General features: G+C 44.0%; 1 protein-coding gene and 1 long non-coding RNA gene across 6 annotated transcripts in view; both read left to right on the forward strand.

Moving 5' to 3' along the window:
• LOC111980866 (E3 ubiquitin-protein ligase UHRF2) overlaps positions 1-16,673 on the forward strand; it is a 43,593-nt gene that overhangs the window by 15,687 nt on the left and 11,233 nt on the right. For all 5 annotated transcript variants that reach the window (XR_011481819.1, XM_024011901.2, XM_024011898.2 and 2 more), the window contains exons 2-4: positions 1,747-2,205; positions 7,638-7,978; positions 15,914-16,132. Coding sequence is in view for 4 of the 5 variants with exons in the window: in XM_024011901.2 (XP_023867669.1) it covers positions 1,747-2,205; positions 7,638-7,978; positions 15,914-16,132 (1,019 nt within the window). In the remaining variant the exon portion in view is untranslated. The remainder of the gene's footprint in view (positions 1-1,746; positions 2,206-7,637; positions 7,979-15,913; positions 16,133-16,673) is intronic.
• LOC139029491 (uncharacterized) lies at positions 3,274-3,603 on the forward strand. The gene is made up of 3 exons (XR_011481820.1): positions 3,274-3,314; positions 3,394-3,501; positions 3,544-3,603. It is a non-coding gene; the product is annotated as an uncharacterized lncRNA (long non-coding RNA).

The raw sequence follows: 16,673 nt of genomic DNA on the forward strand, positions 1-16,673 counted from the left end.
TCATTGTCCCTGTTGAGGCTAAGGTGTACCTTCCAATCTGAGGTCCTGAGCGCTCTGGATCAGGTTTTCATCAGGATCTCTGTACTTGCTCTCCGTTTTCACTTTCCCTCGATCCTGACTAATCTCCCAGTCTTTGCCACTAAAACATCCCCAACAGCATAGATGCTGCCACCACCATGCTTCACCGTAGGGATGGTGCCAGGTTTCCTCCAGACGTGACGCTTGGCATTCAGGCCAAAGAGTTCAATCTTGGTTTTCATCAGACTGAGAGTCTTTTATGGTACCTTTGGCAAACCCAAGCATGTGCTTTTACTGAAGAGTGCTTCCGTCTTACCACTCTACCATAAAGGCCTGATTGTGGAGTGTTGCAGAGACTGTTTCTCTGGATGGCACCCATCTCCACAAGGAACTCTGAGCTCTGTCAGTGACCATCGGGTTCTTGGTCACCTCCCTTACCAAGGCCTTCTCCCCCGATTGCTCAGTTTGGCGGGCAGCCGCTCTAGGAAGAGTCTTGGTGGGTTCTAAACTTCTCCCATTTAAGAAGGGGAGGCCACTGTGTTCTGTGGGGACCTTCAATGCTGCAGAAATGTTTTGGTACCCTTCCTGTTTTTGCTTTGTCTTAGGGGTATTGTGTGTGTAGATTTTATTATTTATAATTAATTCCATTTTAGAATAAGGCTGTAACAAAATGTGGAAAAAGTCAAGGGCCTGAGTACTTTCCGAATGCACTGTTAGAAAACATTCAATATCATGTAAAACTGCACCAGTGTGTTTTTTAGTATTTTCTTGTTGTAAACCTAAGGAGCCTATAAACGTCTTGATAGAAGTGGATTGCTTAGTTCATGGTGCAGAGGGATATTATGTGAATAGTCATTGACCTCCGATGAAAGGTCTAATGCAGATAATGTACACTGTGTTATAGCATTTCATGCATATCATAATTGCCCTTTCCCAACACAATAGATGAATTCAAGTCAGTGTGCTGCAGCCTGCCTAGTTTCCTTTTGTCCAGGATGGTTACCATAGAATATAATTACTAAAACGGACATTCATCAAGTCGATGTTTCTGTGATGGGTAGTAATTATATTTCTATACTATGCTGTCAACGCCACACGGGCAGACAGACACACACATAACACGGGGGGAGGGGGTCCTTTATTGGTTGTCATAGCGACTTAACCCCCCCCCCCTTCTTAAGATTGTATGTATTTATTGGGAAAACATGCAGTGGAAGGCAGAGATTGTGTTCATTTTGGTGCTGACTTCAGGAATGGATGTCTGGTTTTGGGGAGACAAATTAAAATGTACAGCATATTCCCCGATTCACAATGGTGTTATTTCTTATTGGAATATTCTTGTTCTCATTGTCACAACTAAGATCCATTATTTCCCATTATTTCATTTTGAGAGATGCTGCCCCTACTGTAAAATGATTCCCTAGCCTTAGCCCCCCGGTCGCATAAACAACTAGGACATTTGGCCCATGGACAGAGTAGATAGAAACCTGTCTGGTACAGTGGTGCAGAGCTGTTGATTGAGTCTGGAGGTGCAGTAGTTCTTCTTTGTTCAGGTCTTTTATAGGTTTTTTGATTCTGAATGGTGCTGAGAGTGTGTATTTTTCAGATGCAAGAGGGCCAGATGCTGTTTGACTATCCCAAAGCTGTTTTACCCTTCTCAAGAGGAAAAACCCCAAAACAAAAATAGCTGCCTATCTGACAGATCGATTTGTGTCTTTTATTTTTCAGATGGAAGATGGCCACACACTGTATGACTACAACGTGGGTCTGAACGATATCGTCCAGCTGCTTATCCGTTCCCAAGCGGGGGACACTACAGACAGTCCTCTCATCTCTCCCTCCGTCATCTCCCCTGTCGTCAGCCCCAAGGAGTGTGACACAATGCCCCCCACCACTCCCAACACTACGACTGGTGCAGCTACCACCCCCTCTAAACCTACCACCGTGGCCCCAACACTTACCCCCAAACCCASCACAGTCAACAACAACACAYCCACCACTGGCAACACCAGTACTACCACCAACATCAGTACAACTACCAGTAAGAAAACGATTAACACCAGCGATCCCAATAACAACGCAGACGAGTCTTCTTCTGGTCCACCGGCACCGCTGGAGAAGCACGACAACCAGCCATCAACCTCTGCACGTCCCTTCCTCATAGACGCGGGAATTGGGGTGTTCAAGGTAAAAGAGAAATAACTTGCTGGACTGTGGTACAATTTTATCTCAGGTTGATTCATTTGTGGTTTGTGTACGAAAGGCTGTGGGATTATATGCTATAGAATATAATTAAGCAAAAAGGCCCGGGGGGGGGTGGGTTTGGACACAATGTGTCGTGCCTGGATAGAGCCCTTTGCTGTGGTATATTGGTCAAACCCCTGAGGTGCCTTATTGCTATTATAAACTGATTACCAACGTAAAAATTGTCATACCCTTGGAATACGGTTTGATATACCATGGCTTTCAGCCAATCAGCATTCAGGGCTCGAACCACCCAGTTTATAAAGTCTGATTTACCACAACTTTCAGCCAATCAGCATTCAGGGCTCGAACCACCCAGTTTATAAAGTCTGATTTACCACAACTTTCAGCCAATCAGGAGCCAAACTACCTAGTTTATAATATAGAACAGGGGATCCCAAACCTTTTTTGCTCAGGCCCCCCTTCCAGCATTGGGGAACATCCCACGCTCCCCCTGCACATGCCATGTCTTTTTCTATGGGCACAAGCACTGTTCATGACACAAACTGTTCACACCCCTCTTGTTAGTTGGGGAAACATTTGACAGGTTTAAAGCTTATTTTCTTGCATTTCTATACATTGTGCCATGACTAATGTGTGTTCATGTGATATATTTGAGAGACTCAAACATTACAACAAAATCTATGGGCTAAAAACACTTTAGCTGACATGTGCTAGTTGATCTGGACAAGTTATAGATGCCTATAAGAGGAACTGTTATAAGTTATAGATATGACAAGAGCAACTGATGATCCACTACCCAATTTCGAAATTACACCTTGTGCATTCTACTATTACAACTTTCAATAGTAAGTTGAAAGCCGGACTGAGTTTCTTTTAAAAAAGTTTTTGGGGGGAGACCCCGCGCCTCCCCTGCTAATCCCTCACACCCCACCGTTTGGGAACCACTGATGTAGAATAATATTCTGTTAATTTAGTAATGGATGAGAACCAGCTGAGTGACACCCAACAGTATGCTTGTGTCTGGAAGTGTTTCACGCCTGCCTTTCTGCATTCACAACTCTGCTATAGCTCAGCTGGTTAGAGAGAGAGCATTCACAACTCTACTATACTCAGCTGGTTTAGAGAAGCATTCACACTCACTATACTCAGCTGGTTTAGAGAAGAGAGGCATTCACAACTCTACTATAACTCAGCTGGTTAGAGAGAGAGAGCATTCACAACTCTACTATAACTCAGCTGTTAGAGAGAGAGCATTCACAACTCTACTATAACTCAGTGGTTAGAGAGAGAGCATTCACAAACTCTACTATAACTCAGTTGGTTATGAGAGAGAGCATTCACAACTCTACTATAACTCAGCTGGTTAGAGAGAGAGAGCATTCACAATTTAGGAGATACTGAAATATGTTTTGTCATTCATTTCCTTGATGGCACTTGTACATCAGCAGCAGGTCATGCGGCCTCATTTCGCCACCTTTTCCCCTTTGCATTGCTGTGGTTTTGGCCCACGTGCCTGTGGTAGTTTGATTTGGCAGCCTTGTCTCAACTCCCTCAGCGTTCTGAGCTCCATCTCCATAGTGACCGGCCGACCCAGACACTCAGGGCTCAGGAGTGTTGAGCTACTGTAGCAGGTCCAGTGGTGTGGGTGCCAGTCAGGGGTCTGTCAGGCTGACTGACATGGGTGGTGTGGGTGGTGTGGGTTCTTATATCTGTCCTATTTCACGTGTGAATTGGAAATGTTTTTGTTTTTTTGCATATCCCAACTCTCCTCGAGTCACCCTTGGAGAATGGGGTCACAGCCAGGGGAGGTTGATATATTGTTCTGGGTCCTTATTCACAAAGCGTCTCAGAGTAGGAGTTATGCTATAGGATCAGTGTAGCCTTTTAGATCATAATGAATAGGATTTTATATGGACGTTGGGTGGGGGGCGTCATACATCGGCACTACTGTTCTGATAAGCATTTTGAATACTGGCCCTGTACTCAAGTCTCCCTGTTGAGGGATGTCTGGATGGGAATGTACCTCGTCTTTTACCMCATGGTATGTTGCTCTACAGATTTWATCTCCCCCTAGGCCTAGAATCAGATATCAGATTCTAGGAACCATATTACCATGGTAATATGGTGCTAGAAATTTCTCTTGGTATTTGTATTATTCATACTCACTTACAGTAAATGGTAGAGCTGCTACGTTTTGATAGACATGTCCTGTTCACAGTTAACACCAAAGCCAAGCTGCAGGGGAGCGTGGGCCTAAAGATGCCATGCAGACCCAAGCTAAGAGACACACTATACCCAGAGCCCAGCCCTGAGAGAGGGCCTGCTGCTGGCGAACCACAGCGGCTGTAAAAGATATGTGCTGGAACATGGACAGGACAGTCTCTTGGCTCAATGCTTATAGCGCCATCAAGGAGATGACTGCAGCTGTGTTTTCAGTTCCAAAAGTATTTGGACACCTGCTCGTCGAACATCTCATTCCAAAATCATAGGCATTCATATGGAGTTGGTCCCCCATTTTTGTTTCTATAACAGCCTCCACTCTTCTGGGAAGGCTTTCCACTAGATGTTGGAACATTGCTGCGGGGACTTGCTTCCATTCAGCCACAAGAGTATTAGTGAGGTCTGGCACTGATGTTGGATCAATTAGGCCTGGCTCACAGTCGGCGTTCCAATTCATCCCAAAGGTGTTCGATGGGGTTGAGGTCAGGGCTCTGTGCAGGCCAGTCACGTTCTTCCACACCGATCTCAACAAACCAAAAATAAGAGGTAGGTAGGTAAACAGGGAGTAGCAGCAGTGTAAAAACAAAGGGTGGGGGTGGTGTCAATGCAAATAGTCTGGGTGGCCATTTGATTAATTGTTCAGCAGTCTTATGGCTTGGATATAGAGGCTGATAAGGAGCCTTTTGGACCTAGACTTAGATGTCATTGTATGCTGTAMTGTTACGATTTCCATTCACTGGAACTAAGGGGCCCGAACCATGAAAAACAGCTCCAGACCATTATTCCTCCGCCACCAAACTTTACAGTTGACACTATGCATTCGAGCAGGTAGCGTTCTCCTGGCATCCGCCAAAACCCAGATTAGTCCGTCGYACTGCCAAATGGTGAAGCATGATTCATCCCTCCCGAGAACGCATTTCCACTGTTCCAGAGTCCAATGGCGGCGAGCTTTACACCACTCTGCACGGCCATGGAAACCAATTTCATGAAGCTCCCGGCTAACAGTCATTGTGCTGACGTTGATTCCAGAGTCAGTTTGGAACTCGGTAGTGAGTGTTGCAACCGAGGACAGACAATTTTTACGTGCCATGAGCTTCACCACTCGGCGGTCCCGTTCTGTGAACTTGTGTGGCCCACCATTTCGTGGCTGAGCCGTTGTTGCTCCTAGATGTTTCCACTTCACAATAACAGCACTTACAGTTGACCGGGGCAGCTCTAGCAGGGCAGAAATTTGCTGAAACTGACTTGTTGGAAAGGTGACATCCTATGACAGTGCCACTTTGAAAGCCACTGAGCTCTTCAGTAAGGCCATTCTYRTGCCAATGTTTGTCTATGGAGATTGCATGGCAGTGTGCTTGATTTTATACACCTGTCAGCAACGGGTGTGGCTGAAATAGCCAAATCGACTAAATTGAAAGGGTGTCCACAAACTTTTGGCATTGTAGTGTACTAACAGGATTACTTAAACACTCAAATGTACCATTGTGCATTCTGACTCACTGTCTGATAAATGGCATATTTTATTATATTATGACTAATGATGGAGATAACTAAGGAGATGACTGACCAGCAAACAGGTTTACTCATAAAACTGACGAGGTAAGCACACCCACACATAATGAACAGGAAGTAGTATATGTATTGTATGTACGTAGTGTGAACAGGGAGTAGTAGCTCTATGTAAACTTAATGTGAACAGAAAACACCAAAAATCTGCTTAACTTTGATACTGCTTTGATACTGAGACGGWGTACAGTAGTAGTGATTTCAAGTTCCTCTGAAAGCTAACATTTGTATTAGTTTGTTCATGATCAATTGTTGCAGGTTCAGGGTACCGGTATTATTGATGTGCTACTGTTTTTGGTGAGATTTGTAGGTTAAGATTTAAATGTACTCAAACCCAGTAAGTAAGGTCTATTGTAGTGTTGTGGTGTCTCCCTTGTAGTGATGTGTGTTTTCCTATATTTTTATTTTTAATCCCAGCCCCCTGCAAGAGGCCTTTTGCGTTTTGGTAGGCCGTCATTGTAAGTAAGAATTTGTTCTTAACTGACTTGCCTAGTTAAATAAATATAATAAAAAATTGGCGTGTGGCCCAGAGGATGTCCCTGTCAATTAGCAGACCCCATTGGCCTGTAGAGATGAACATGTCTGCTTTCACTATCCGTCTCTCCTGGAGCTGATGACAGGACCACATGAAAACAGCAGCCTGACGGAAGGCTCTGTCTGATTCTCATGTAGATGTGAATTCATATGGAAAGGTACAAGCTTTGTCCTTTTATAAACAGGCTGGTGGGTTTTGGAGTCTAGAGTTTGAGTCGATTCCATTTAAATTCAGGAATTTGATTTACTTCCTGAATTGAAATGGACTTGGCCCCCAAAAACCCCACTGTCCCTCCCAGCCTAACCCTAACTCGGCTCTTTAATTCAAGGACTTTACAACGATGTCTGGTCATTTATATTCTGCATCTGTACAAGGCTGAGATCTGGATTGATGGTCTCTTGATGCGTCCTCGGTTTGTGTTATGATGCGTAACATTGTTAGCTAATAGAGTTAGCCGCTCAGGATGATGTCACTGTTCTGGAATGTTCATCAGTTCTGGAATCTTCATCCGTGAGTTCTTCAGTGAGTGTTTGTTGAGAGGCAAAGGGGGGACAGAGAACCTCCATCCACTGTAGCCATGATACACATTGTAAACATTGCTATGCTCAGAGGTCCCAGACAGCCTGTTGTTGGCCTTGCCCCTTCCTGTCTCCTAGCTCTGCTATGCATGTGAGCTGCTCACGTCCCGTATACTGAGGCAAGGGCGGTGCATTTATAGCATAGTCAATGGTGTTTAGCTAACACACTGGAGACCGCGTGTCTCTCATTTTGTTGCTAATCATTAACTTTTTCTCTCATCAAAACCTTCCATTGCCCAAGTAACTGAGGATTCTTTTCCGCCACTTTGTTTGTTCATGATGTCAACAAAAGTAAAAAGGCTTTGAACTTATAAGAAGACCTTTTAACATTTCATCACTATCCTTGAAATGTCCCATGAGTCTTTTGCTTTGTTTACCCACAAACCTGTTATTGCTTTCATCAGTACTCAAAGCCAGCTGCACTCTGCACATCCATTAATTTTAATTGTACGTGTGCATTTTATTCATAGTTGAAAGGTAAGCTRAATTTTCTGTTATTTTTCCCCTTTCAGATAAACGAGTTGGTGGACTGCAGGGACATAAGCATCGGTGCCTGGTTTGAAGCCTGCATTGACAACGTGTCACGCAGCCCAAAGGGACAGAACAGCACCAGTAAAGCTCCTACYGCAGGGAAGGTTGGCAGGCCTAGCAAAAGGACTAACGGCAAGCTTGAGACAGAGCCGGGCCAAGGCCAAAGCCACCTCTCCTCCTCAGACAATAATAATGGGAATAATTGTTCTGTGTTGAACTCTGCCAGTATTGGGCCAGGGGCTGGGCCCTCCACCTCTCAAACAGACTCTACTGCCACAGACAAAGAGAAGGAGGATGTGACGTACCACATCAGATATGATGAGTAAGTTGTCAGTGCTTTCTGACCTACTAGGCTTGCTATCGCAGATTCATATTTTCCTTTTTTGTTTGCTCACGGTTTTAGAAAAGTTTAATTCAGTTTGGTGGGATTAACCAACTGTGAGTGGTGATGGATCCTACCAGGTAAGTAAGGACTGTGTAGGCTGGGGTGCTTGGGAGTTCAGGAGGTGGTGAGATTGCATGCTATATATGAATGAATGAATACATGAATGATCTAAGCCATAAAAAAGGCTGTATAACACGATATGCACTTACAGTATGTAGTGCTGCACCATTAGATACGAAGGAGGAGAGATTACATGCCATATAAATCCCCGTATATCTACCATGACACTTKTTGATGTAGTGCTACACCATTGGAGTTGATTTACAATAGCCCCACCCTCTCATTTGACCTTTAACCCAGGAAACAAAAGCTCAGGCACTAATAGAAGAGAATACTATTTCCCCGATAGCCTTGGTGAGTCAGTCAAATGGAAATCGATGTGCAACAGGAAGTCATTTCCTGTCTCAGAGATCCATTAGAAAAAGGAATAAAAACAATTTGTCTGCAGCGTTGATCCTATGTTTTTAGGACTGACGCATAACTTTCATTTACACACAGTTGCTAGGCGGAGAGTAACAGCCAGATGAAATGGACAAGAAATAGAAATATTTCTAAATTCTAGAAATATAGTTAAATTCTGGATACATCCTGTCAGTTTGGAAATCTGAGATGTTGAATTGCATTTTTACTATATTTACACAACTTCCAACTTCTCTAAAAACAACATTGTCAGTAGTTGGTGTTTTGAACAAAAACTGGGCCAATGTGTTCAGTTTTACATGCAATCAAAGTAGGGAACATCTGCAACATATTAATGCAAATTATTTATTTTTTTAACTCACGCAATTTAAGCAGAAATTGCCCTACATCCTGCTGGATGGTGAAAGTTCCCCTGTAGGGATGTTGGGGATGTGAACCCACAACCCTTGGGTTCAGAGGGAACAGGAAAGGGGGTCAGGTTGGAGCAGCTTGTTTAAAACCACAGCCCCTGATTTATCCCTCCCTGCCTGCAGCTTATAAGGGAATGTAGAATAGGGTGGTGGAGGGGGTAGCTGCTAAATAGAATTTGGAGTCATCTTTTTCTGGTGAATCCGTTCAGAAGGAGCCGTTTCCATGGTAACCGCGGAGTTCTCGGGAGCGTTACTTTAACCGCCTCATCTCCACATTCTAATTGCTGCCTAAAATTGAGTGGCACATCTAGCATGTCACATGGAGAGGTACAGGAGGCTCGTTGCTGTGTGAACCACATACACCACTGCTGTTGTCGAGGAGCTATCAATCTCTTCAGCCATTGGSCATATTTCAACATGATCAGTGTTTGACTTGGACAGGAGCTCACCGACGCTGACTACRYYCACCTCACATTTTCTACTGCTTGAGCTCCTGTTCCTCTTATAGAATATTAGTTCAAAAGTATTGTGGAGCTCCTGAACCAAAATATACACAGTACTGACACCCAAAATGAGTACCNACGATATTGGTTTTCACATATCTCCTCTACATGCTGTACATGAGATCTGTCTGGTTGTCTACTTACAATGGTGATCACAGTCTCTCCAGTCAACAGTCTAAATTCCACAATCTAAAACCCAAAACACATTCTAGAATCCTTGCTTCCTGCTCCTCCCAGGTCCCGTGTACAGTATGAGGGCTGTCTCTTATACACATCTAGATGTGTATAAGAGACAGGGAGCTCACCGGAGCTGAGTATCGTCACCTCAAATTTCTACTGTTTGAGCTCCTGTTCCTCTTATAGAATATTAGTTCAAAAGTATTGTGGAGCTCCTGAACCAAAATATACACAGTACTGACACCCAAAATGAGTACCGACGTTTATTTTCAGTCCAAGCCAAGCACTGAGTATGACGATTGCAAATGACAACAATGCATATTTCAAATGACTCCAAGCAGCTTCTCTCTCTGGCTCTGATTGGTAAACGGCACAATCTACCTTCCCAGGTTTTTACTGTTTGTTAGAGCGCGGAGCGGAGGGTTTTTCTCTTCTCCTTTGTGTACGTTGTGGTTAGGCAAGGCTTCTCAKGGTTCTTGCTGTATAATTTGATGCAGAAAAACAGCCTGTTTCACATTGAAATCTCKAACTAATTTCCATCAAAACTGTTGCCTCCAAGATAAAGAATCCTCTGCGTTTTTGTTGTTGCCTGTTTTTCTTTACTAACAAGCATCTCAGATCTGGCTTATGGTCAGTCTAGTATTTGGCCCAACCAATGCATGTACATCCATCCAGCCAGAAGAAAAACCTGGATAGCATAAATAATACAATTATCAGATGACATGGTTATATAAAAAAGATCAGAAGGCATATATTGCCCCAGAGACCATGCTATTTCACTATTGTGGCAGTTACCCCCCCCCCCCCCCTTTCTAATTTAGCTGCATGGATTAAACCTGGTACTTAAATGTAACAGATCTAATTCAGTGTATTTTRATTCAGTGTATTTCACTATTGCTAAAGGCAGACTGAGACCAAATGCCTGCAGGTCCATTGAATGATAAAATAATACCGCTGTTACAACACACTTGGCAACCTTGTATTGCGTGAATAGATCCAACCAGGACTGCCTGCCTGCTAGTAAATGACTCCCCCACTGTCCTCTCAATGCACTTCACTCCACTTATCCTCCCTCTTGTTTTCAGATTAAATGTGATTAAACAGATCTTAATTTTCTTTTTTTTCTGTTTCCATTAAACAAATTTAACAGAGAGGTTAACAGAATGTGATCATTTCACCCGTGATGCTACCATGGAGTAATTATACTCAACTAAGAACAGCCGTGTTTGTGTGTGTGTGTGTGTGTGTCTCCTCATCTGAACACAGAGACCCTATCAACCTGCAGCCATGGACCCAACAAAACGATATTGGTTTTCACATATCTCCTCTACATGCTGTACATGAGATCTGTCTGGTGTGTCTACTTACAATGGTGATCACAGTCTCTCCAGTCAACAGTCTAAATTCCACAATCTAAAACCCAAAACACATTCTAGAATCCTTGCTCCTGCTCCTCCAGGTCCCGTGTACAGTATGAGGGTCTGTGTGGCCCATGTTGGGGTGGACCACCAGTGCTGAACACTGACTTCTGTTCTGTTCTCCCCCTACGAGCCTCCTGTTACCCTCCCAGTGTCCCAGCACATTGACTTCTGTTCTGTTCTCCCCCTACGGAGCCTCCTGTTACCCTCCCAGTGTCCCAGCACATTGACTTCTGTTCTGTTCTCCCCCTACAGAGCCTCCTGTTACCCTCCCAGTGTCCCAGCACATTGACTTCTGTTCTGTTCTTCCCTACGGAGCCTCCTGTTACCCTCCCAGTGTCCCAGCACATTGACTTCTGTTCTGTTCTCCCCCTACGGAGCCTCCTGTTACCCTTCAGTGTCCCAGCACATTGACTTCTGTTCTCCCCTACGGAGCCTCCTGTTACCCTCCCAGTGTCCCAGCACATTGACTTCTGTTCTGTTCTCCCCCTACGGAGCCTCCTGTTACCCTCCCAGTGTCCCAGCACATTGACTTCTGTTCTCCCCCTACAGAGCCTCTGTAATCCCCGCCACCCAAAAAAGGAAATCCGTGCCTCTAGCCTGCTACCCTCACACAGTGTCCCAGCACACTGACGACTTGAAGCCATTACTGTGCCCAAGCATTCTTCTCTAGTGTCTACTCACCTATACACTAGTCATGCTGATGGACTGAATTGTAAAATGCATTCTAGTAGAATGCATAAATGACTTGCATTGACAGGACACATTAGCATACATGTGTTAGGCAGTGGGGGCCCGGTGCACTCCCTCTCTCTCACACACAGAAACACACACATGAACACACACACATGAACATACACACACATGTAGAGGGTATTGCTGTGAACCATATGCTGGTCTTTCTCTCTCCCTCTGTGTAAAGCGTTGGCCCGGGGGCTATAGAGGGTGTGTGTGTGTGGGGAACCACGGTTTGATATTCAGGACATGAACATGATTGTGCAGGAAGCACATGCAGGGAGAGAGAATGTGAGGGACGATCAGACTGAGGAGGTTGTGTCTGAAACGGCACCCTATTCCCTATATAGTGCACTACTTTAGACCAGAGCCCTATGGCACCCTATTCCCTATATACTGCACTACTTTAGACCAGAGCCCTATGGCACCCTATTCCCTATATACRGCACTACTTTAGTCCAAAGCCCTAATGCAGGTCCACTTCTATCTAGGTTTCATAGTACAGCCAGTGGCAGCTAAGCCTCCTCCCCATGCTAATGTGTGTTGTAGCATCCATTCAATGGTCAAATGTAGGTCTAAATAACAGTCTTCCTGCTGTCAGGATTCCATCACCCCACTACTGTCACATTTATATGATGGAGGATGGGCTGAGAAGATTAGCACAGAAACCACTGTAATTGTATTTCAGCAGAGTGTTAAAGATTTTAAGATGCATCTGTCTAGTCCGTGTGTTACTAACTCAAATGAGATGGTCAGACAGATGCATGAGAAGGTCAGAGGAAAGCTCTGTGATTTGTGACACTGCAGTGTGTGTGTGTGTGTGAGAAAAGCATTGTGTTAAGCAGACGTAGGTGAGCTAGTCTCCAGCTTTCACACCGTCCCTTTGAAACGGTAGATCCCCTTGTTGTCTCTTCTCTCCTGATCTCCGCCACAGAGATCCTATGTTTATACATCAGACATTCTTTTGATGTAAANCTATGTTTATACATCAGACATTCTTTTGATGTAAAACTCTGATAACCTGGGGGATGTGGGGAATAGGGAGGGATGTATTTGAAACATATATATATATACATATACAGTATAGCCTACACTTGCATAATTTACTCTTTTATTATGGCGATACATACTTGACAAACTCTTTCTATATCTCTAAGCCTGTCGAATCCCAGTTCACAGTGCATATTATATTTGCTATCTGAGTGCCTGCATGTGTGAAATATCAATTTATCCAAAGAGGTGAACATGGACCCAGTTTTCCTTGCATGAAAAAGATTAGTGACTACCCAAGGAGACCCCAAATACAGGGGTGAGACCCCAAATACAGGGGTGAGACCCCAAATACAGGGGTGTAGTGATGCCGTAGTGGAGGTGAACGGCGCTCCCTCACTTTCTTTTCTTTTCAATTTGAGAATACACTGAGCTGGTAAAAATATTTCTGGAAAATTGAAGTCTGATACATTTTAAATTATATTTAATTACCGCTAAAGTTCCATGAAAACGATCGAATGACAAACTAAATTAATATGTAGGCTATAGCAGCATATAGGGAAGAAACCACCATTTACCAACCTGTCTTCCCCCCCTCTCTCTCTCTCTAGTGGTGGTGCAAATTAGGAATAAACTGTAGGCGTGTGCAGAGGTCCGTCGGTCGGAGGCTTGACCACTTTGAACTGCCACAGACAGAACTTCTGAGGTTGACTTGGGGCTCATGTACCACGTACTTGAACTCACCCTACTGTCCGAGTGCTTAACTTACAGTAACATACCACCTATATTGTGTATGCAGAGAAATGTGATCCACCACATGAACCTTGTCATCACACTAACGTGATCTAGGATCCAAATTATTGTGTCTCTGCCTTGATGTTCATAAAACTCCACGGACCCTTCCAGAACGATATGTTGACCACTTGGTTASGGTGAGGTCCTTTCAGCGCCACAATTTTGAAGGGCGCTCAAATCGCTTAAAATAACCCTTATCAAGATCTGTTGCCTAACCCTAATAGTCGTACTCATCTTATTATTATTATAAATAGAAGATTATCACTTCTCACAATGGTGCTCATCTCTCTCTCGGAGGACCTGAGCCCTAGGACCATGCCTCAGGACTACCTGGCATGATGACTCCTTGCTGTCCCCAGTCCACCTGGCCGTGCTGCTGCTCCAGTTTCAACTGTTCTGCCTGCGGCTATGGAACACTGACCTGTTCACCGGACGTGCTACCTGTCCCAGACCTGCTGTTTTCAACTCTCTAGAGACCGCAGTAGAGATACTCTTAATGATCGGCTATGAAAAGCCAACTGACATTTACTCCTGAGYTGCTGACTTGCTGCACCCTCGACAACTACTGTGATTTTTATTATTTGACCATGCTGGTCATTTATGAACATTTGAACATCTTGGCCATGTTCTGTTATAATCTCCACCCGGCACAGCCAGAAGAGGACTGGCCACCCCTCATAGCCTGGTTCCTCTCTAGGTTTCTTCCTAGGTTCTGGCCTTTCTAGGGAGTTTTTCCTAGCCACCCTGCTTCTACACCTGCATTGCTTGCTGTTTGGGGTTTTAGGCTGGGTTTCTGTACAGCACTTTGAGATATCAGCTGATGTAAGAAGGGCTATATAAATACATTTGATTTGATTGAGTCAATTTAAATCAAAGCTGAATGAATGTCTCGCAAGATCACATAATGATTAATAAGTATTTTACATAACAGAATCTAATATAATAGCATATACTGTAGCATAGTAGGCCTATAATATGTTACACCAAATTCACCTCAGTCATTTCTTATCTGAAGCTGAATAGTCAACAACAAAAATCCTGCTCTAAAACCAAACGGCGCATGCCGATAGGCAGGATATGCGCTTTCGTAACAGCTGTCCAGCGATCCCAGTTGATTGGTGTTTGTTCTGACGATGGACACAATGAAGCACATTAGATGTGCAGGATCAACAAGATGTTGACGGCTGTAGATTTGTGATTTGTCGCTTGTATATCAATATCAGACTGGGGATTTTGTAATCAAACATCAACAATTTACAAAAAATTGTACAAAATACAATAAACGTAAGTTCCTGACGATAGACAAAAGGAAATGCATTAGATGTGCAGGACAACAGTATGTTGATGGCTGTAGATTCCTGAMTTGTCTGTTTAGCATTGAAATAACTGTGAATTAGCAGGGTGCTAAAGTGTTAAAGAACGTGATCTGCCGCTTGCATGTCAATATCAGGCTGGGAAGGATTTACATTTGCCATCTCCACCTGTCTGCAAGCATGACCAATAGCATAACACCTTACTGATATGTAAATTCAAACAACCAATAGGAATACATATAAACATTGAAATCTGTATTTCTGCAGTGTCCGGTGGAAAGATAACAACCCTGTTACACTTTAAACAAAATGTGCCTYGAAAAAAGGATATTAGTTAACACCATCTGCTTAAATTCACTCATGAAACAGTAATTCAAGAAGATTTAAATGCATATTCCCATGAAACTTATTGGAGATCAAATGATTGGCTGTTTGGATATTTCACGGGTAAAACGTGAATTATCATTCACAAACGACAGTGATGATGGTCTATTTTGAAATGAGTTATGCCCCTAACTTGGTTTTTGTGTGGGCAAAGGTAGACGTTGCAATTGGAGGATGGATGCATTTTATGCATATTCTATAATGATATTCAATAGGCTACAAATGTGGATTGAAAAATGACGTCATTATATAAAATAAATGTGCTCCCTCGCCTAAAAAAATAGCACTACTGCACAAATAACATATATCTGAAGATTTTTTTGTTGTGATTTTGCTATACAAAAAAATCTATGCAAAAGTGTGGTTTGCGTCACTTAATGTCAGATATTGCATATACGTTACGAACATTTCAAGTGACTATACTTTGCCAAAAAAAAATCATTTTTCATAGAAAATGTACTCGTGTTGACAACTTATGAGCATTTTGCATGCATTGAATTAGGCAAGCTTAAGCCAAGCAGTCCTGTCAATTCCCTTTGAGAGTAATTCATTTAGGAGGTTTACATTCCCATGCTTTACATAATCAATGCATTTTGGGGGAAGATGTTATGTTGTTGAGGAGGAGGAGGATGATGATGATAAAGATAATATTCTTTGCTCTCCCTAGTTACCCTGAGAACGGCGTGGTGGAGATGTGTGGCGGTAACGTGCGGCCGCGTGCGCGGACCCTACTCAGGTGGGACCAGCTCACGGTAGGCCTGGTTGTCATGGTGAACTACAACATAGAGATCCCTGAGGAGAGGGGCTTCTGGTTCGATGCTGAGATTACAGCACTCAATGAGATCTCCAGGACAAACAAGGAGGCCGCATCCAGAATCCTGCTGGGGTAAGAGAGGACATGCTGGGTAAGAAGGACATGCTGGGGTAAGAGAGGACATGCTGGCAAGAGAGGGCATGCTGGGGTAAGGAAGGATGCTGGAAGAGAGACATGCTGGTAAGAGAGGGCACTGGGGTAAGAGAGACATGCTGGGGAAGAAGAGAGGACATGCGGGTAAGAGAGGACATGCTGGGGTAAGAGAGGCATGCTGGGTAAGAGAGACATGCTGGGGTAAGAGAGGACATGCTGGGGTAAGAGAGGACATGCTGGGGTAAGAGAGACATGCTGGGGTAAAGAGAAGGACATGCCTGGGTAAGAGAGGACATGCTGAAGAGGCATGCTGGGGTAAGAAGGACATGTGGGGAAGAGAGGGCATGCTGGGGTAGAGAGGACATGCTGGGGTAAGAGAGGACATGCTGGGGAAAGAGAGGACGGCTGGAGGAAGAGAGGACATGCTGGGTAAGAGAGGACATGCTGGGGTAAGAGAGGACATGCTGGGAGAGAGGACATCGTGGTGAGGGGTAAGAGAGACATGCTGGAAAGAGAGGAC

The sequence above is a fragment of the Salvelinus sp. IW2-2015 genome, linkage group LG20 (assembly GCF_002910315.2).
Source record: "Salvelinus sp. IW2-2015 linkage group LG20, ASM291031v2, whole genome shotgun sequence".
Classification (NCBI taxonomy): Eukaryota; Metazoa; Chordata; class Actinopteri; order Salmoniformes; family Salmonidae; genus Salvelinus; species Salvelinus sp. IW2-2015.